This window comes from Macrosteles quadrilineatus, unplaced genomic scaffold (genome assembly GCF_028750875.1).
Source record: "Macrosteles quadrilineatus isolate MER2022 unplaced genomic scaffold, UCM_ALF_1.0 Scaffold_9__3_contigs__length_116548681, whole genome shotgun sequence".
Lineage (NCBI taxonomy): Eukaryota > Metazoa > Arthropoda > Insecta > Hemiptera > Cicadellidae > Macrosteles > Macrosteles quadrilineatus.
Genome location: NW_026542602.1, coordinates 9,521,745 through 9,544,739, shown reverse-complemented (window position 1 = coordinate 9,544,739; position 22,995 = coordinate 9,521,745). Strand labels below are relative to the sequence as shown.

At 34.2% G+C, this 22,995-nt stretch overlaps 1 protein-coding gene across 1 annotated transcript in view; it reads left to right on the top strand.

The window, feature by feature from the left end:
- Positions 1-1,127: 1,127 nt before the first annotated feature.
- LOC129004145 (semaphorin-2A-like) overlaps positions 1,128-22,995 on the top strand; it is a 334,913-nt gene continuing 313,045 nt past the window's right edge. Inside the window, exon 1 of the mRNA XM_054432584.1 lies at positions 1,128-1,618. Within this exon, the coding sequence (XP_054288559.1) occupies positions 1,453-1,618 (166 nt within the window). The 5' untranslated portion in view covers positions 1,128-1,452. The remainder of the gene's footprint in view (positions 1,619-22,995) is intronic.

Sequence of the window (22,995 nt, the reverse complement as noted above, 5' to 3'; positions counted from 1 at the left end):
TTGATCTATTTAAATAACATTATTAGGTTTAACGAGTACCTAGGTTTGCTGCTACAAGGAAACTAATAAAGTAGTGTGTTTTTAGTAAAATATTGATAGCTTACTATAAAATAAATAAATTTGCCAACTTTGATCAAAATATATCCATAAACAAGCAAACTACAACATTTTACAATATTCTCCATAAGAATAACATGGGAATTTTAAATTTACCATTTTTTTAGTTTTCTCCGTAACCAATAACCGTACAAAAACACTTTGATATACTGAATTGTTTGTTTTTTTAAGCTCTTTAAGAAGGTTTAGAGAAAAATTGGGAAATTTTGTGTTTTGAGGGTAAAAAGTGAGAAAAACCCATTTTTACCCCATAAAACCCCCCATAAAACCCTGTTCCCATGGTCCGATCATGCTGGATCGCGAACTTATTCAAGTTTATCCCGCCTTACACCTTCAAACCAAATGTCATCAAAATCGGATAAAAATTACTCAAGTTATCGTGTTCACGGACACATATATATATATATAAATCTATATATATACCTATATATATATATATATATACATATATAAAAATTTGAACGAATGGTGTTTTTGGCCTCTGGGGACATTAAAATGAAAAAGTAAATCGGTCCCGGGCCTAAGTCTTACCATGAGACCTACGGTAATAGCTACTTCCCTATAGGGAAATTCGCTAAAATTATAAAAGTAGATTAGACGAGATCATCTTGCATTGAAGTCGTAAAATTCAACCTTTTGAAATCGCTCATGTGCAACGCGGATTAACACATCTCGACTGTCGAAAGTACAAAGCGAGGTAAAATTCGTCACTTGACAAAAAGTTAACTGAGGTGAAAACGTGAAGAAGTATAATCCCTGGATGTAGAGAAGGGATCTGTGTAGTAACAGACCTTTCCGTCGGGTAATGTCGGGGAGGGGGGAGCCAAAACAGAAAAAGAAGCAAGCGTCAGACATGCCTTTCTGTCTGTGGCGCGCGGCATTGTGAGCGAGCGTCAAAAACGGGGGGGGAGGAGGAAATCCGAACGTTACCGACTACACCCGAGGCGACGCGCCCCGGAACCGCCCGAACTCACCCGAACACGCTTTGTTGTATGCAACTTTCCCGAGCGATTTTAGTTGTTTACCACCCGTCGTTGTCGAGTGAGTCGCCGAATCTCACTTGACGTTCGCGTTTTACACTCGGTAATCAACAATCTCGCCATTTGCTTACCAACTCGTTTCAAACTATGCGTTCGTCGTACACGATAGGCCGGTTGTGTTTGTGAACAGTTACGTTTCTTTGTCCGCGAAGGTTTTGTTCGTTCTATTTGTGTCTGCGGAATGCTCACTCCCGGCGTCTGCTGTTAGCTCTCGTCCTGTCTCTAGTCTGTGACCGCGGCATGTGAACGTGTTGTCAGTTTCTCGGTAGTGTAGTGTTTTGTTTATGTTGTGATCATGTCTCGCGTGTTTTCCGCTGTTCGTGTTGTGTTGTTTGTGTGTTTGTTGGAAGAGTTTGGCGTGTGGGCTCAACTGAAAGATGGTGCGGAGTATGGTAACCATTGGGCCACCTACTACGAACAGCCTTGCTGTGCGACCAAACGACACGTTCGACATCATAAAGGTAGGCATTGTCAGAGTGCTAGGTTAAGCAAGGGTGATAGTTCAGGGAACTGTGTTAGTCATTTCGCTACGTCAGAATTACAGATTGAGCATTAGCTGGTTAGGTTACTTGGTTAGTTGATAACTTAAGTTAGGTAGGCCTATTAATTCAGTCAAAGTAAATTCACAATTTAAATTAGCCTAGTTAATTAAATGTTATACTCTATTTAAGTTATACGAGTAAAGGCTAACGCAATATCATTTGCATTGTGTTAAGTAATGTGTAGACCTACACCTAGACGAAACTTCTTATTCAAGTCATCGTTACTTTGTTGTGTAGACAAAGTTAGACGTTAAATCAAATCAAATCAAATCTTTATTGCCAGAACATTTTACAATGCATAGCAGTGTCAACTAGTTATAATAAATATAACTATAAAACAGTCCACAGATAATCACAGACGTTTTTAGTTATACTATACATGGTCATTAACAAATTAAGGAAAAACTTATTTATGTCATATGGGCTAATACTAATCAAAAGGTGCTTAACGTTCCTCTTAAAACAGTTAAATTCTAAACATTTATAATGAGTGGGTAGAGAATTATACAGTTTTTTCCCATTTCAACAAAACAATTCAGAGCAATTTTTAAATTACACTGGGAAATTCTAAGTGAGTTACAGTTTCTAGTGAAATAGTTACATGAACATTTTTATTTGTAGGTAATTTATAGTATGTAAATTTCTTTTAATAAACAACAGACATTCAAAAATATACATTGCAGGTACAGTGAGTATGTTGAATTTCCTAAACAATGGCTTACTGTGAGTCCTCATGTCAACATTTGCTATGACTTTAATAGCACGCTTTTGTTCAATTAGCAATTCCTTAACATTGGTGTCATTAGGGCCTACCCCATAGGCTACAATAATTCCATATGATATATAACTATGAAGGTAGGCATAGTAAACTGTAATGAGAATATCCGTTGACACAAACGATCTTAGCCTAATCAACATAAAAGTTCCCTTAGATAATTTACTGCATAACATTACGATATGTTTATCCCATTTTACATTGCTTTGAAGAAGAATTCCTAAAAACTTAACAGAATTAAACTTGATACTCTCATGGGCATATGGCCTCTAACAAAATTCCAAGTTTTGAGTTTTCTGTTCATTAAGACAAAGTGAATTTGCAGCTGACCAGTCCTTAACAGTATCATAAACCTTGATTAGAACATTTTTTGCAAATAAGACATCATTACATTGACTTTGAACAGCCAAATCATCAGCAAACAAAAAAGAAATAATATGGTCATTATTAACAGCCAACAGATAGGTCATTCACATAGGTTAGTTAAGTGAGTTATAAAAATCGTAAGTTAATCATCAATCGAACTTTAAAATTGGTACGGTACTTGCGTAAAGTATTTGCGTAAACTATTAATTAATTAATTGGATAAATTTTCCGATCCTAAGGTTATAAATCCTGTACTGTATAAATTAAGGTAGGCCTAATTTGATCACAGATGGCTAAGTTAAATGCCTACGCTGAGAAAATTAATTGTGAACAAACCTTCTAAACCTAAGTTACCGTGTACGCCTACATAACACTAACCATGGATTTCAGGATCTAACCATGAAGCCGACCTTATAATCAATGATTATTTAGGATGGAGACGCCACTATGTGAGTAATTTAACCCAAATATGAGGGAATGATGACTAGGCGAGCACTCCTTTTATCTATGCTATAACGACTGAGCTACCCAGCTTAAACTTTTCGAAGATAACAGGGTGAAGATTTATTTTGCAACTGGGCCTAGTACTAAATCCATAGTCATCGCATATTGTTTTAAAATGGGACTAGCCTGCCTTCCTTGCGTAGACTAGAATTATAAGTTTGTTTTTACCGGACCCATCTTGATAGTGAATCCAATTAATTGTCATCAAAAACCCAACTTCATTTTAAAATCGGGTTTTCAACATCTATTCTAACGTGATTTTATAACTTTTATAAAGTTGTTTCTAGATCGCGGTTTATGAACCCCTGCAGTTTTATGACTCTCAAGTTTTGGCAGCTTACAACTTTAAAAAGTAAACTTTACTTTGCGGCACGTTTAGTAACATAATTGCGGTAGATCACGCCATTGTAGTTCTTATGCCGTTATTTCTTAGGGTTAAATTCGCTTGACGTGCATGTCAAAGTCTTGTCGACAGGCTTGCGTGCGACAGCAACGCGTGTAGTCACGTGTAGTTCGCCCAAGTTAGTTATTAACGTTATTTTTTAACGGTAATTACGAATAATGTTACGGTAAACGCTTTTATCTCGCTGTCTTATAAACATTTCGTATGTTTATGCTACGAAAATGATGCAGTACCATTTAAATGTCACAGCGAGATTGAATAACATGCAATCGTGGTTCGGCCCTGGTCAGGTTTTGTGGCTTTTTGATGCATCGACTCTGGCCTTGGCGTCCTCAGACATTTTGTCCTACGTAATGAAGTAAATATTCTCTTCGTTGCACAACACTTAAAACACCTTAACCTACGCCTTTTAATGCATTGTTATTACCGTACCTAGTTGGTTTAAAGTACCTAATGGTGTGGTAGAATTAACTGTTACGATTAATTTATAGGTACCCTAGTAGGCTAATAAAGGTCTGTATAAATGAGTCAAGCACTGTAGTATTAAATTGTAAAGTAAAAATGCGTTTATTTATACTTTTTTGGTTACGTAACGATTCATCGGAGTGTCAAAATCGAATAATTAGATTAAACACCCGTACAGTCGAATTTGAGGAGTTTAAACTGGCCTTAAAGGGTCATTTCGTAATTTTTACTGATCGATTGCGTATTAGGCCTATTCAAGAATTCCTTTGGTTGCAAACTAAACGTATTTGAGTTCCTGTAGGGCTAGATTGAAAAGAAATATTTTTTTCTTTAGTATAAGTTGAAGCTTTCGATTAGAGATTTAATCTGAGTAACTAACCACGTTCTGTAAAAAAAACGTCTAGGCTAAAAATAAATAATAATAAATGCTTTGAGACAATCCTCTAGTAGTGCAGGGAAGTTGCCGTAGCTGCTGATCAATTAAAGCATGTTCGAAAGTCATCTCAATAATTGTTAAGAGCGTTGAGATGACTTTAGAAAATTCTTGATCAAATCAGTTATTGATTTAGTTAGTGGCAATAAAATGAACCAAGACGATACCAAGATTTCCACGGTGTTATCGTAGACTTGACTCAGTGAAGAGAATTTGTCAACAGAGCGTTGTTGACTTTGATAAGACCGTCCGGACGGAAACGCTTCCTTACAATGTCTCATCTGTTCTTTGTCAAACTAACTGATGAATTCTTCTCTCTATCACCATTGTCTTCACTAAGTTAAGATCCGTTACTGTTTATTGTTAACGTTAGGGAAACGAAATATAGGCTTGCCGATCCATGATCGGATTGAAGTTCCGTTACAATATAATTTATTGGATTTAATGTTTCATAGATTAGCATTTACTCGTGGCCTTATAAGTGGGGTAGCATTGAAATGAAATAAAGATCATGACTGAATTCCTTTCTAGGTAAAATATATAGGTACCTAGCCAAAGTCGCTCCGCTCATGATCCATACATGGATAAAAATACGAATGTAATTCTATCTTGTTGAAGTTTTTCAATTGCTTAGGCCTACTATAGGTATACCTAAATGTATAAATAGTACAGTAGGCTAATTTGTTTTTACGTAATTGAGAACATAGACCAGTGCATTTAACGTGAAGGAACACAGGGGTAACACACGTAGTAGGGAGGTTTTTTCAGGAACTCGCTTTGCTAAAATTAATTAGGCCTAATTGGTTGTTATGTTGATTGACAACTATAAACAGATGCACTACACATATGAGAAATACATATACAGTAGGTAGGCGGTGCAGTACCATTATGTAGGCTAGTTAGTAGGCGGTATTCCATAGGGGTTAATGCGGCGTTGCCTCTATGGGTTGGGGTTGCTTAGTAGGCTACGTTACACTTTTTTTGTATTTTGTATTCTTAGTTTGTAGCCATTAATTATGTATATTAGTGTCTAGGTTATCATAAAATCATCCGAGATGATAAAGCATTTTATTTTAAACAAGATAGTAACGTGAAATGTGTTAGAAGAATAGGGAAATTGTTTGATGTTTAATTTGACTGAAAAACAACTATATAGCTTAAATACGTAATGTTTACAACAAACCAAATGAGATTCGTTAATTTCATGTTCGCGTTTTCAACCCCTAAAATATTCAAATTGCACCAATTTACCGGTTTAATTATATATCTTTTGATGAATTCGCCAAAAGTTTTATTCGTGATTTGTGGTTAAGTCGTATTCAATAGAAACCACAAAATGACTTTAATATTTGTCAACATAGATGTGTGAACTCTTAGCAATATGTTAAAAGTGAAAGCTCTTCATTTAGAATTTTAAATTGCCATAAAACTTCAGTTCGGTTTAAAGATTGTAGGCTTAAATAAAATTTTAACTACCGTACGATAAAGATTTAAAATATCAAACTCAATTCATTTAAAGATGTTAGACATAATACATCATAATTTTTAGCCCATGTTTCAGACGCAAACAAATTACCACCGGTATAATTAAAAAAAAAAGAGATAAACTAAATGAAGAGTTCAACTAAACGAGGGAATAAATCAAAGAGCGCTTAAACTAATTACAACTTATTGGAATGTTTCAAATAATTCTCTGAAAGTTATAAATAGCTCATCTTGTTTGTGTAATGGTTTTCAATAAATATTTTAGACGTTGTGATCAAAAAACAAAATTATTATTTTCTTCTTGTTTTCTAATACCAATGGAATTTTGTAAAGTTTATTAAATATAGTCCCAACCATTGATTTGTTTTTATCATCGACTGTTGAATAGGCTTATATCAGGTGATATTTCTGGGTTTAAAAACTGCACCGCTTGGAATTGAACCAACAACAACCTTCACATTTGAAGGCTCGAGCTCTATAATGTAGAAAATTAATAAAGATCTTCGAAGTATCGGATTTTACTATATGTGTAAATAGCCGACCTTAATGATTGATACATTGTTTACTCATTTAGTAATCAGACCTAAAATAAAAAAAAATTAAAAATTATTTTCATATATTCACTTGGTTGCCATGTTCTGACAGCTCGAACCAACAATCATCTGAGCAAATAGGCCTACTACAGATGGGACAGCTTTATTCATAACATTTGAACTTTGGAACTTGACTGGAACTTTGATTTAATTATAAACCCTTTAAAAGGGCGTTATAATAAAATGTAGTATTCAATTGGATTCATTTAGGGAGTAAGAGCACGGACTAATCTAAAAAGTAGCTCTCCATTTTATACAAATTATATAGATAAAAATATGGGCGAAAGACTAGAAAATACATCGTCAAAAATCAATAAATATAATTTTACTGATAAAGAGTAGTATTAGTAAATTTGATCGATGTTTTCAATCACTGTTATGGCGAATCCTGTTATGCAAAGAAAGTAATTGGAGGATGCTTATCGGTTTTAACCAAAGTTTTGACGCCAATGACGATATTTTGGCTTGAGGTTAAGCTAATTTATGTTCGATGTATTTTCAGCTTTTACAGTAATAATACGATTTTCTCACAAAGATTTTGAAGGACGTAGAAAATAAGCTGAAGGTCCAAAGTAACGGGTCAAAGAAGTTCTTAGAGCTTGAGCGTTTCTAAAGGGTTTGTTGTATAAAGGTTTGATTTACAAAGGCATAGGTTCCACTACAGGAGCCAATTAGAGAACTACCTGTTTGACCCTTCTAGGCTATGTGAAACAGGTGAACTGCGTATTTAAATCATTGACGTTGGACACTGCAACTTTACTTAAATCTGGCGGTGCAAAATCTAGAAAATGGATTATATACGTTATTTTATTAATGATATGTGTTCTTATAGATCAGATTAGGGCCTGCAATTTCAAATAAGTCTTAAAATTGCATCTAAATTCTAAAAAAAGACCATAAAATACCTTTTTTTATTTTAAAATTTTCTGCCATTTTGGAAAATTTTCATTTACGATTTAATAGAATAATTTTAAGACTTATTTACTCTTAGCATTTTCTCTCTAAACTTACCTACTCATTTAGGAGCTACGCACAATGTACACTGCATGTAATTTTTTCTTAGCTTTAACACGCTGTAACTCCTAAATGAGTAGCTTTAGAGAAAAAATGACAAAAATAAAAACGTTTTTAACTGGTATTTAGGTACTTTCTAAAAAATTCATAAAATATAGGGTCTTCCATAAGAAAAATTGACCCATATTGGGAAAATGGCGGCTAATTTTTTTTTTTTCAACCTGAATAAAATTGTTTGAATAAAAGATTCAAGGCAGTTACAATTAAACATTTTTTATATATCTTGTAACTTTCGAATAAAACTGCTGGCACACTTATATCAATCACCCTGTAAGCTAATTATAAATTGTTTATTGTAGGCTATAGTTTAATTAGGCTACTTAATAGTAATACAATGTAAAACCCATCCTAAAATAGAATACACCAGTCGACATTAGCGCACTCAAACGTCACCAACATGAGACACTCATAATAGGCTTCAGATTTTATAATAGGATGCGAAGTCTACAGTGCTAAGTGTGTTTTAATGTGTGTTTCGTGTACGTTTGGGACGGTTTTGACTTACAGTTTTCTCTCGTGTTAGGATTAAATGCAGTAATTTAATTTTGGTTTGATACCAAAGGACAACAAAAAATTCATAAGCAGATTTTATTCTGTTGGAGTTTGCTGAAATAAAAAGTATTGAAAACAGTTAACATAAGAAAACTGTAAATACTTATATAGCCTACCTGAAAACGTACTGTATTTTAAACTCGTATTTAGCTGATTAACCCACAAAAGAGAATAATTAACAAATGTTTTTATAATGAACTAGGCCTATGAAATTGGGTGTCTGCCCACCTAAAATATGGTAAACTATTGTCAACATGAAACAATAAAAACTTCTTCTGTGAAATCAACAAAAACATAATCAGTGTTTTAATTATTGCGCAGATGAAATCTCCGTCAAAAGGCTTAACTTGGCCAGTCAACAGTTAATTGCGGGCTTTTATTTTTATGACAGTATTTTTTCAGTCGTTGTTATTTACTCGAATGAATTTATCTTTAGCAACTCTTTTAAAACATAAAAATCTTTTTGAAAACGAAAGGTTAAACTGTTGGATATGCATTTGTTTGGTGTGGTATTTTACGAGGATAATTTAAAACTAACACATCCAATCAAAAGATTATGTGAAAATGTTATCTCTTATTACGGGTCCATTGTCTTTTGCTGTAAGCTTAGACTTTTAAACTTTAAAATAACGACCAAAGATTATTTCAAACTATGTTTTTACATTAAATAGCTTGAATAAAGCCATTACTCTATTTAATCGGGTTCAGAACGACTTCGTTATCCCATTGCAGCAATCCTGCATGACAATTATTTTAATCAGCCAGATAGGAAACGAGTATATTGCAATCGAGGTGTAATGCATGCAAGTGGGACACAGGTAAGATAACTGTGTTCAGCAGTAGTTTGTTTGAAAGAATGATGCATCTATTATCTCCCCTTATAAATACCTGTACCGTACCACTATTGTAGCGACGGAATTATTTTCCATTGTATTTAAATCCGCCCTCAAAACCTTTTTATATGAAATGTATAGTTGGATCGAATCTTTTAATATGTTTCATGTAAGCGTACTATCTCGTTTTACAGTAGTTGACAACTTATTTTTTAACAGTTTGGGTTTTGTGAGGTACGATTACAGTTTGATTCACTGTACTAATTGTACTTTTTTCTTTTATCCATACTTTTTATTTATAATTTTTTATCTATAATTTTTTATTTATACTTCGTTTTTTATTTTTTTTATCAGGTACTACTTTATGTCGATCACTGATTAACGAGCCTGAAATTATTGACATAGTTTGAAAAACATTGATGGCATTTCTGCCTTAATAATCCTATATTTTTCAACAGAACGTTCCTTTCTCCTCTACATTTCCTTATTGTATACCGATTTATCTTACATTGTTGCCTTACGGTAAATAAAACCACTTGTGTATGCATTATCTCTAACTAACATCCATAGGTGATTGGAGGGAGTTGAACCTGGAACCTTGGTGACCGAAGCCCCGTGCTCTACCTCTATACCAGCTCGCTCCCCGACGGACGAAATATGTTTAGTTTTGATACCCAAATAGTTAAAAAAAATCTATTTCCCTTGACAATGTCTCCAATTCACCTGTCTCGCAAGTCATTAGTTTAACTGCCAGAACCAATCCATGGCCAAGCTTACCACATCTGACATTCCATTTGTCGACTTGTGGTTTTCATTGTTAAATGGTCCTGACGATGTAATTTGATGTTTGTACAGACGTTTTGAATGTGTTCTTGTTTGTTTAATACACTCAAAATTATACAGGCCCGAGTAGAAACCTTTAATTAATTATATTCTCTTTTAACATTTAGGTGAAAGCTAAAATTTTACATTCACCGTTACAGTTGGCAAGGGATGATGTTGATAGTTTTTTATAAAGATGGCAGGTTCATGTTTAGACAGTAGGCTAATCGAAATGAAAAAAACAAGCTAATATTACTGAGATTCCAAGTTGAGTCATCATTCTTTGGCTGATTTAGTCATATGGAATCTAATAACGTTTGATAAAAACCTAAAAGAGCTTTAAACAGAGACTACACCAATTAATTTATATCATCCTGATAAGATACCTGTAGAAAATGCTACATTTTAAAATCTTACATTACTAAGGCACATTATTTTGTGGGACAAATACTTAATTTGATATAATTGTTAAGATGAAAATAGAGGGTATTTCACCCTATGATGATCCAGATACCTTTTGTCATTGCTATCAATTTATCACGCTCTCTAATAAGAGGTTGACGTTAGATAGGAACAAGACCAGGGTTTGGATCGTTCCCCTATTGGGTCATACATTAGTTTAGATTGAGAACCACGGAAATGTCAGGTATACACGAGCCATTTCTAGACTGGGTGTGATATTTGTAAGAGATTAAATCCTTGAACGATTGTGAGGAGGATAGGAAGGAGTATTGGAAGAGAGGCTGGGGAACAATAGGACTAGTCATCAACTCCTCAACTCTAATTGCTTTTTGTGCCTCGTGGTTCCTTATTGTTCTAATGAGGGAAGACTTCACTTTGAGACGCCTCGGAATCGACTATAAGTAAAATTTCTGCAAACTAGTTCTATAGATTGGATTGTAGAAGTAGGACTATTTGTTAGTATCCGTAATGTTTTAGTTTTCTCAGATGGTTATGTTCGATTTCCCTTAAAGATTTTAATTGAATTACTGAATATATAACAGCGTTGAACTTTCATGAGATTGAAGAAGCTATTTGCTCGTTTATATTTATTTGACTTATGTATGGTGTAGTCTGTTTGATTAGCCTGGTGACAATCATGTTAGTTGTACGAATAACCAGACATAAGATGAAAGAGTTATTTTTAAAATTAACTAAGGAACTAAACTGTGTATTTAATTGCAGGCAAACATCTCTCTTATAATTTAGACGGGTAAATGGGGTTTTAATTTTTATACCATACAACTATTGACATTTACAATTGTCTCATTGAAACATATTTGACGCGCAGTTTTCAGCTGATGAGCTATGCTCGGATAGGCCTACATATAAGTAAACAATGTTTTGTCGTGTTGATTAGGGCATACTCATGAATTTCGATATCCAGACATTTAGGCCGAAAGTGGTAATGGTACGTATATTACATTCCTGAATAATTAAAACATTGTTTAAGTGTTTAGCATTGACTGTATTTTTAATGGTACAAACAGAATTATGGAAAGGACAAACAAAAAGGCTGCACGACGAAAATTAATAAAATTTTACCCAAAATTATAAATTTGTAAATGGTTTTATCTTTATGTTATTTTTTGACTGTAACAAGAATCTAACTACTGGAAAAAGTGTAGGATACATTCATTATTGTGAATAACTTCTAAAACAGATCGTACTGGGCGGAAAAAATTGTTAACGCCAAATAAACTTTGCCTCTTAGTATTGTAAATAACACATGTTTTTAATACGTTATTATTTTAACTTATTAAGTAATTTTGACGAAATTCAATTGAGTTTAACCCTACTAAATTGCATTACGTGCACAATAAAAAAATAGTGTTATAGATGCCCACGAAAGAGCCACTAGGCGGAAAAGTGGTAAAATGAAACATATTTCCTCACCAGAGGAGTATCAAAGTGTTGACTGACGTGTCATGTGTAATTGGATGATATACATGTCCATGTACACGTCCAATCTAGTAGCCGTGACGACTTGTGGTCATGTGGTGAGAGAAACCTCTGTAAAAATATTACAGTTCGTTTCGTGTGTTTTTTTATATAGGCCCTAACATAACACCTTATATTCAAAAAAATCTATATTGTAAAGGATACAACGGGTCATATATTCCGTCCACTGTATTATGTTGTAGTAAATGTTGTGGCAAAAGTGTAGTATAGGCACTCAATGTGATGGTATTGCTGTATAAACAAATTAGGATAGTTGTACCTAACGTTTATTATTCAATCGATACTTTTGTCGAACGATTTATCATCTATTTGTAAGGAAACGCTAAGCAACTAGGCAAATCTGCTACCCGAAATACTCCTTTTTTCTACAGTTATTTGATGTATTTACTTATTATAGCTTTACTGATAGTTGTTTACCCTATAATCGTAGGCTTGTCAAAGAAATGCATTATTGCAATCACATTACTTCATAGAATCGTCATTACAGTGCACGTTTGAAATTGATTTCTTCAGAGCGTTCTACCTATTATTTTCGGAGGGGATCACGATTCTAAGTCAAGCGGCAAATTTGCCCTCGACATTTTTGGGAAGGGGATGAGAACAATAAGGATTAGTGACGTCTTAAAATGAGGAAAGACGAAGCGAGGGGGTTTTGTCTCGTTTCAGAAAATATTACTTGTGTTCATTATTATTTATTTTAATTGAGGTAGCCTATTGTATTAATTGCTAGTGTTATTGAGTGTTATTTTTTATCCCGTTAATCATCTAAGTCATATTTCCTACGAATTTTTATCGCGTATAATTAATTTTAATTTTCCGCATTTAATTTAATACGGGTCTGACTTTAATTTTCCCGTATGACTGTGACTTCTGGATCCGTAAAAATTAGTTTAATTATTTCTAATGTTACAAACGTTTGCTTGTTTCATAGTTATACCAATGCGAATGCATTGCCTATGAGGATTTTCCCCCTTTGACCTACAAAAATTTAAGTTCCTTAAAATACCTAAGCTGTAACGGGGTTAAAAATATTCCACCCTGCGTTGTCGTCCGGTGACAGTAATTTCTGTTTTCCCCTTTTTGTTCATTGTTCAAAAAATTTATTTTTACGATTACTCCATTGCAAACAAATATAACTCAAGCCTTAAAAAAAACACTAAACCTGCATTCATCGTTATTTAGTCATACACTCAAGTATTGGTCGCCAAAGCGACACTTTCATTATATTGTGCTTATATGCTTGAAATTGATTTACCGTCAACTAGACAATGTCTCCAATCTACCTGTCGTGCCAATAAAACAAGTCATTAATTCAGCTGTCAGAAACAATCTCTACCCAATCCTGTCACATCGACATTCTATTTGCTCTAATTAGTGGTCAAGAATACTGTCACAGTAATAGCTATAGTGGTGTGCCGTCGTATTATTGTTGTTGATCGGTTGCCATCACGGTACCAGCTCTCCCAGTCTTTCGTTGTAGTATTATCCTTGTTTTATCAGGGTTCAATGGTTCAACCATCACAGTATTATCCACTTCTCATCGTATCATCGTTGTTTGATCAGTGTTAACGCCATCACAGTACCAGCCCCCAGCCTTTCGTTGTTGTTTTATCAAGGTTCACCGGTTCAACCATCACAGTATTATCCACTTCTCATCGTATCATCCAAATTTGATCAGTGTTAACGCCATCACAGTACCAGCCCCCAGCCTTTCGTTGTTGTTTTATCAAGGTTCACCGGTTCAACCATCACAGTATTATCCACTTCTCATCGTATCATCCAAATTTGATCAGTGTTAACGCCATCACAGTACCAGCCCCCAGCCTTTCGTTGTTGTTTTATCAAGGTTCACCGGTTCAACCATCACAGTATTATCCACTTCTCATCGTATCATCCAAATTTGATCAGTGTTAACGCCATCACAGTACCAGCCCCCAGCCTTTCGTTGTTGTTTTATCAAGGTTCACCGGTTCAACCATCACAGTATTATCCACTTCTCATCGTATCATCCAAATTTGATCAGTGTTAACGCCATCACAGTACCAGCCCCCAGCCTTTCGTTGTTGTATTATCTTTATTTTATCAGGGTTTAACGGTTCAACCATCACAGTACTATCTACTTCTCATCGTATCATCGTAATTTGATCAGTGTTAACGCCATCACAGTACTAGCCCCCCCAGTCTTTCGTTGTTGTATTATCCTTATTTAATCAGGGTTCAATGGTTCAACCATCACAGCACTATCCGCTTCTTATCGTATTATCGTGATTTGATCAGTGATAACGCCATCACAGTACCAACCCCCTGCCTTTTGTTGTTGTATTATCCTTATTTTATCAGGGTTCAATGGTTCAACCATCACAGCACTATCCACTTCTCGTCGTATCATCGTGATTTGATCAGTGTTAACGCCATCACAGTACCAGCCCCCCAGTCTTTCGTTGTTGTATTATCCTTATTTTATCATGTTCAATGGTTCAACCATCACAGCACTATCCACTTCTCATCGTATCATCGTAATTTGATCAGTGTTAACGCCATCACAGTACCAGCCCCCAGTCTTTCGTTGTTGTATTATCCTTATTTTATCAGGGTTCAATGGTTCAACCATCACAGCACTATCCACTTCTCATCGTATCATTGTAATTTGATCAGTGTTAACGCCATCACAGTACCAGCCCCCCAATCTTTCGTTGTTGTATTATCCTTGTTTGATCAGGGTTTTCCTGTGCGTGACAAAGAGCTCCATTTGGAGATTTCCGATCCCCGAATTGATCCGTACGAATGCTGGGGTAGGAGTGCATTATCAGATTATTGGGTTGTGAAATTTTTTTAAAGATTTAATGTTTTTATATTAGCTGTGCATATCAAAAATAGTTATGGTATTTTCAAAAAAATTACTTCTTCTTCCACGTGTAACATCTTAAAGTTTATTTTACTTTTTCCTCTAAAGCACCTTAAACCGTTTCAATAATACGAAATATAACTTTATCATGAATGCTATAATGTTTGCGCTGTTACACCTTTTGTACGACAATTTGTATCTTCTGCCTGTCTTCGTATGATCTCATTCCAAAATGTGTATGCTAGAACACCCTGTATATAAATAACATGCAATATATTTACTAGTAAGTATTCTCTGTTGCACATTTCTCCTTAACAATCTCAGCAACTACATTCAGCATCACAGTACCACCATCTCAACTAACCACTCCATAAATTATATTTCCTTTTCAAAGTGTCACGCCATTAACGAGAAGGAGACAAGTCGTCGAACGATTGTGAGGAGAGATAGGAAGGAGTATTGGAAGAGAAGACTGAAGAACAATAGGACTAGTCATCAACTCCTCAACTCTAATTGCGTTTTGTGCCTCGTGGTTCCTTATTGTTCTAATGAGGGAAGACTTTGCAGCCTTTGAGTTTACTCGTAGTCTTCGATGTGGTTTAAATTGACGTTTTGGTTGACACCATTCGCCAAGGGAATTTGTATAAATAATGTCCAGTTATACTGCAAGTCTATGAGAAGTGTTTAACTTTAAGACACATAATTTGAGCAAGTTCTTACTACGTTCGTGGAAATTGGGGTGGTAGAATACAAACAAACATAACACCAATTTAAATGCTTATCTATATTTCAAAATTTTGAATTTAATTGCGCAGTAACAAAAAACTAATTTAATTTTACAAATTTTTTACAAGTTTTTCCATACAATGGATGTTGTTATTTCTACACAGTATCTCAACTGCGATTTTTTGTGAGTACGGTTATCGGCAAAACGGGCTCTTATTATTTAAATTATTACGAAAAAAATCGGTTGCATCTTTAATAGATAGTTTTTTTTTTTAGAAATTTAGCAAAGAATTAGATTTACAAAAAGTTTAGGCCTAATGTTTGGATATATTTTAATAGTTGTATTCAATAGTTTATTATTCATGAGGCTCTAAAATGTTTATATTCACGTTGTATATCAAAGAATATGATACAACGGATACAACATTTGTTCACGTTGTTCATTTTAGAAGGTGATAAAATAGCCTACAGCTGCAGATAAAAATCTTTTGCATAATACTCCATACCATACTAATCGATGGACCAAATATATAGTTCTAACGATGTTAAAACTCTCTACACCATTAAAAGCTACTTGGCAACTAATTCTTATGAAGGAAAATGCTATAAACGTGTTTTCCTCTGCAGAATATTTTAGTGATGAACGTTGTTGACTGTCAGCTGTTGTTACTGTGTCATATGTAATTGGATGAAATATGTGTTCATGTTGCGCTTCCCATATATAACTAAACACAAGCTACGGCGTAAAATATACAAGTTTTGGTATTTTCCTTTACAGCAGAATTTAAATAACTACTATCATAAAATAACTACTATGGTGGGCCCATCATCGTTGTCAAATAGCTTATGTTTTCATTTTGTTCGGTTAAAATGTTTTTATCAGAGCATTTTTTCAAGTTTTTCTAGTGCCTAAACCTATAAACCCAATTAATATTTTTTCGAAAACTTGTTTAATATACTAAATTGGACGTATAAACCAATGGGTTGCTTGTAACAAATAACTAAACACAGTTTTTTTTATTCGTACTAATCCTCTGTGTCAAGTGTAAAACGCAATTTAAAACAGTAACTTAGTTTTTTATGGGCATATATATTTTAAAACAATTTCATAGGCCTATCATGGTACCTTTGTGAGCCCGAGGGATTTTTAGGCTTAGAAAAAAAGGAAAAATTTTCACAGACACACATAGAACAATTTTATAATATTTGTCTATGTATGCCTAGGCAACGTATTAAACGTACATTTTAAATTCATATTGTATTTGATTTATTTACTCATTTTTTAACACCATAACTCAAAGAAGTATAGCCAAACATTGTCTCCTGTGTAATTCACATGGAAGATAACCTAATTGATATAGTTTGCTCGTTTACAGATGTAATTGCTGTTCTCCATAGCGACCATAATGTATGAATTAATGGACACTTTAGTCTTCCCTGCTGTAGCTAACCTCAATAATTTTCATTCTAATGCTTCTTTAATTCTTGATCAATAAAATTAAATGGTTCGTTGTTGTTGAGTATTTACTGACTAAAAAGTAATCAGACTTTATGATAGATACGTGGCAGGTTTGCAGCGACGGGGTGTTCGGTTTTGTTTGGAGCCACCAGTTTCGCTGAGTCAGCAGGCTAGGGTAGGGTAGCCTGTCCTGTCCTACGTGTTTTGTTTGATGTTAAATATTTAGACACATGTCCCCCTTAGTAATGTGTCACTACAGAGCTCTGTGTTTTAGTGTAACGATTATTATGATGATAATATGAAGCTTTTTAGAGGCAGTGGTCTTTATTGAAAACTTGAACGTATGTAGCACTTACATTTGTTTGCCTATAATATTATTGTCGTTTTAATTTATTTATTTTAATTATCTGAAATTGATGCTATGTCTAAATTTTTTTGATACTTAAAACATTGTTTATTTACAGTAACCTGTTTGTCTTAAGGTATCGAAAATGACTTCCTTTGTCGTGTGTTTAAAATACATCATCAACACTGAATTACTTAATTTTTCGAATCCTAGTTTACAGTTGTAGTTGACCAGTCAATTTCCGAATTTTGTGTGTTGTATGTTAAATGCAAATACTTAACATGAAAAGATATTTTTTGCGTTAATTGGTACCGAATTTGCTCGAAAAAGTGATTTCAACGTTTTAGTGTTATAATATTTTTTTTTAATTCTCAAATAAAAAACTCCTTTCTTTTTCCTGATCGCTTTTCGCTAATCCTGCACTGTTAAAGCCAACTAATGCCAATACTCATAAAAAGTAACCATTTAAGTCCAATATTAAGTCGTCGTTTCATTATTGACTTAAATAAACCTAACCAATCTCCTTCTTCTGACTTATGAGCAGATATTAAATGATCCCATACAATATGACAATTAATAGCATTGTTATAGCTCTTAGAACATTGACTCGCTCATGGAGCTGGTAAATCACTATTTTGAACCCCAGAAGACAACACAGCCGAGTAGGTTAGGCGGATTGCAGTTTATCTGTTACCCATACAGGAGCCAAAGTAATTAATTTAGCTGCCATGTCCAGCATTGTTCCTTGACCAATCTACCAATAGCCACAGTGACAATCCATTTGTTGCAATTGCCAACCCTGTAATGCTTCGAGTAGTGTTGATAGACTAAACTAAAACCATTACCCACGCTAATGGTGGATTTGGGAACTATATTATCGAATTGCATTTGTGAAAATTATAATTTTGTCCTCCTCCCGATAAATATAAATGGGTTTTTTACTCTGTACCTACTGTTTAACAATTTAAATTTAAAATAAACTTGGCATGTATTTAATACTGTGGTGTTATCTATACGTCTTGAATTCGTCTAAAATGTTTTTGTATTTAAGCATGAACAATTCAGTTTTGCTTGGCGAAAATATGAAAAAAACCCATTCCTATTGTGTTGTTTGGACTTGTTGTATGAGTTGGCAGGGGGTGATAGTACCAGTACGTAGTCTTGTTGTCATACGCAACAGGCTGGCGAATTCACGGGTTGACAAATCATTTACGTAACAAATGATGATGTTATGTTTGTATGTTATGATCCTCTAAATGACCACTCTTATGTTGGTTTAGATATTGAATGGGTTATGTTAGTAAACGTGGTTTTCCAGTTTTTTAAACCACCAAAGGTAATTAAATGGACAGAATAGTCCTTTTACATACATTTACAATTAGTCCCATTCAAAAGTCCACATTGCCCGTATACAATGGTACCACTTAAAATTTTTAAATACGCTACCTTAAATATGGCAATCATACTAAAATTGTAGCTCTTCACGCTTTTTGCACAAATTAATTTCAAAATTTATATTACTCAAGTTGTATCACGTATTTCAAGGTTAAAATTATATGTACAAATCAGAAGGATGTATGCGATAATAATTTCCACGCCATTTCTAGGTCCAAACAAAAAGCATCTTACATCCAATTATATATTCAAACTGTTGATAAATGAAAATGAATATTTTTTGTTTTCTTATTTCAGATACCTAAGGGTTGTAAGAAACCTTTAGTAGATTTCTGTAAAATGTATTTCAAATATTTGTCATCACAAATATACTTGATCGTTTCCAACCCTTTATAAAACCTTGCCCTTTAAATGCTTCGATTGGTAAGTCTAAGAAGCTGCCCTTTACAGAGCTCGTGTCTATTCATTTTGATACGGTACAAAAGGTTATTTAGTGTTGAGAGAATCGGTAGAGTAATGAAATGTGACTACTTCTTGGCATTTATACAATAAGATAAAATACCCTCTGAGATGTGTAAGAGTCGTCTTTGCAATTTATTGAAAATATACTTCTTTGTATCTTACAAAAACATGTAATTTTTGTTGTAGTTTTAAACTTAGAAATATGATACGGCCAACCCTGTATTGTATATGTATGTTCTGGAAAAAATAATCTCATAACTTTGTGAAGAAGATACAGTTTTCAAGGTACTTCATAGCGAACATTAACCTACACCCTTAGGCTTGGTGAGGTACGGTTATAGCTTTTCTCTCCGTGGAAAATGCTTAAACACATTTTACAAAGCCTGTTCAAGTAATGTATTTAGATTATGTGGAAGAACCAGATTTGTTTATTTTCCATTAAACCTAACAGTTCAATCGTAAGAATATAAAATTTTAAGTCCGAGAAAGATTAACAGTAACACTACAATACCGGTAACAAAATTTACCTTTATCTTCGATAGTTTCACACAATGATTAAGGTTGTGCACGGATGTCTTAAGCTAGAGCGAAAGACTCTGTTTTGTTTAAATGTTAAATTATACCAATGAGTTTAAACTATGTGTTAATTAAAATTCATTGTTGAGCCCCTGAGCTGGAGATAATCATTGTATGACATATTACTTACGTCATTCAGCTAAATTTTCTGGATTGTCCATGGTTCAGTAGTACACGGTACAGTTTTAATTTGTGTTTAAATGTTAAATGTCGTGTCGTTTAAACGTGTTTTTGTATTAAATTGGAGCATGACGAAGCCATTTGGTGGAATAAACTTCAATAGGACTACGCTGAAGATGACACAGTTGTGTCGAACCGTGTACTGAAATTCACCATCCACAACTTTGAGATGAATGATGTAAGAATGTCTTACAATATAACTTTTAAGGATCTGTATCCCATTTTGAGCAGTAGGTAAACTTTTATAGAAAAAAACTGATCTCATAACTCACCCAGACGAAGTATTCTTAATTTTCATTGCAACATGCACAATTTATAATAATCAATACTTTTGTAAAGTGTACGTATTAAAGATTCGTATAAAAAAACTTGTATAAATTCTGTCCCAGGCACAGGTTAAGCAGGCCACACAACACCGTGTTTACTTCAGTTACCAACATACTTTGTACTCTGCTCCACATGTGCTAAAGCCTCACTCCCATCATAAGTTTTGTCATCAAATATTTAACACGCTCCTCTTATCCCCGTAACACTGGCTGGGGCTTACACTGTATTTATGTTGTAATCCTCTTCCAACACTTGCTTTGTGTTAGACTTATACGGACTTTGATTTGGTCAGTAATTATGTGTGGTGTTGAAGTTTAAAAAACTATAATAAAACTTACATGTGTAAAACTTTTGGGTCGAAAATAGTCACTTTACGCCCTTATGCCCCTTGTGATGAAATAAAATATTTCATGTCTGAAAATTCCAGTGTGTTGACCAAACGCTTCACAACTTACCAGCCAATAGGAACGCTAGAAGATAAAACTAAATCTGATTAGACGTTTAAAATAATATCTGTAGCCTGATAGATAAGTGATGCTGATATAATCAAATAAATCTACTATAATGTAGACTTACATTTTGTTTAAAGTCAAAAATGGGCGTGTGACTTGATTCCCGTTCAATTTTATACAACCAATTTTCTATTACCATTGACTGTACATAGTATATACATGTATATACATGTACTATGTATAGTATATACATAGTATATACATGACTACATGACAATATATATACCTACATAGACTATATACACCTGTAGGTATATATAGTCAATGCTATTACTCTCCCACTTTGTTGTTAAGCCGGTAAAGGAGCTTTGTTTATACAACTAAGTTGTAATTCTAACTTTGTGTGCTTGGATGTAATCCTCACTAAGTTCAGTGTCTTTGGCGTACTTGTTATTATATTTCATAGAGTTCGGGTAAAGTAATTAAGAAACGATAACGGACGAATGATTGAATCGTGATCAAAGTGAATGTAGATCGTGAAGTGATAGAAGTGTAACAATATTACGCCACATCAGATACGCCTTCAAAGGCTCAGTGAAGGGCAGCTCCTCGCAGCAAGTTGGGGCCAATATGTTCAATGGGCTGCAAATTGTATCCTACCTTATAGCTCATACATGATTAAACGGACTGGGTTTATAGATTATGACTTTAGATAGGTTATGTTTTTTATCGTTTCAGATTGTTAGTCTTGGTAGCAAAGCATCCTTAACGTGAAGTTACATTTAAGACTGATAACGATAAAAGCAACATTGGTTTACTCTGCAAAAATGAAACTTAATCTCTCAACCCTTTTATTGCGCCACAGACAGTTTGCAGATTTTTTAGTCGGTTTGGGATTTTTGGAAAAGATGTGTCCCTAAATGTGATTAGGTACAACTTTTTACAGATATACATGTAATATTGAACATGACTCTGTTTACAGGGTGTCTCAGAACTGCTTAAGTTTTAATCTTGTCTCTGAATAATAATACAAACGCACATCATTGCCAGAGTTAAAATAGCCGTAAATATTGTATGAGTTAGGTTTACAGTGATACAGTAAACAAATTGACGGGGGAAAATAAATAATAGGCTTACCAAAAGCCTTAGTAACAAAATTTTAAGCACTGCGACGAGAATTGCAACGTTTTAAAAAAGTCGGCTTTCACACAGCTTAGCGACATGGTTCATTCAACCTATAGTCTGTAGAATGGCACTTGTCTACTGACCCTTCGTCTACCTGCGACTAGCCCGGACCTTAAACCATTGGTCAGTTCCTTGGTCAACACGGGACAGGTTCCATTATACAGATTATAGAAGACAGGGATACACCAAACTTTTCGTTCCCTTAATGTCTTGTGCTGGAAAATAGTGATTGCAGAAGAGATTAAGGAGGTATTTCGCTATAACAATTGCATCATACTTAATTTGAGCTGCATCATATCGACAATCGCTTGTTAGTTTACCACACCATTTTACTATGTGTTTATCATCATTGGTGTGGGTCTAGTTCAGAAGAACCGAGTTCAAGTCCAGCGAATCACTGTTGCTCTTAGCAAAATATCAATTCCTATAACCTGTGGTTCAAAGAATACGTCAAAAGCATCAAGTCTACCCATATAAATTATAATTGTGTACTTCCTCATACATCTATTAAATACCTTTATGTACAGTAAACCTGTTCTCAAATGCAATTCCATAACGGGCTTTTCCAAGAATTGTTTTTTATCATGTCAAAAATTTGATAAAACTCTATATTACAGTAATTGAATGCCATTCAGTTTTAACTAATTAACATTTGACTCTGCTTTGCTGCACAAGTATAATCTACAATCACGAATACAATTTGCCTGGGTTTCATTGTCTTGCTTAATGGTAAAGAAGTCTGAAGTCACAATGTCAATGTTTTATTATCCTTTTCAATTGCTTCCACCCCCCCCTTCCACCAGTTGTTAGCTCATCTGAGATTACTTGATGGCCTTTGTTCTCTTCACTTTAGTTTTAAACGAAAAGAGTTATTTATTATTTATTTGTAGGGATTTATATTTTGACATTCCAGTTATTATGCGCAAATGAAACACCCTAATTGGTCATTGTGGAGCATTTCATATTTTGTATGTGTTGACATTGACTCAAAAAGTTTAATTTTGTTGGAGACTATAGCATCGATACGAATTCCACATTTCTTACAAACACATTTGTTTCAGGTATGAAGACAACTT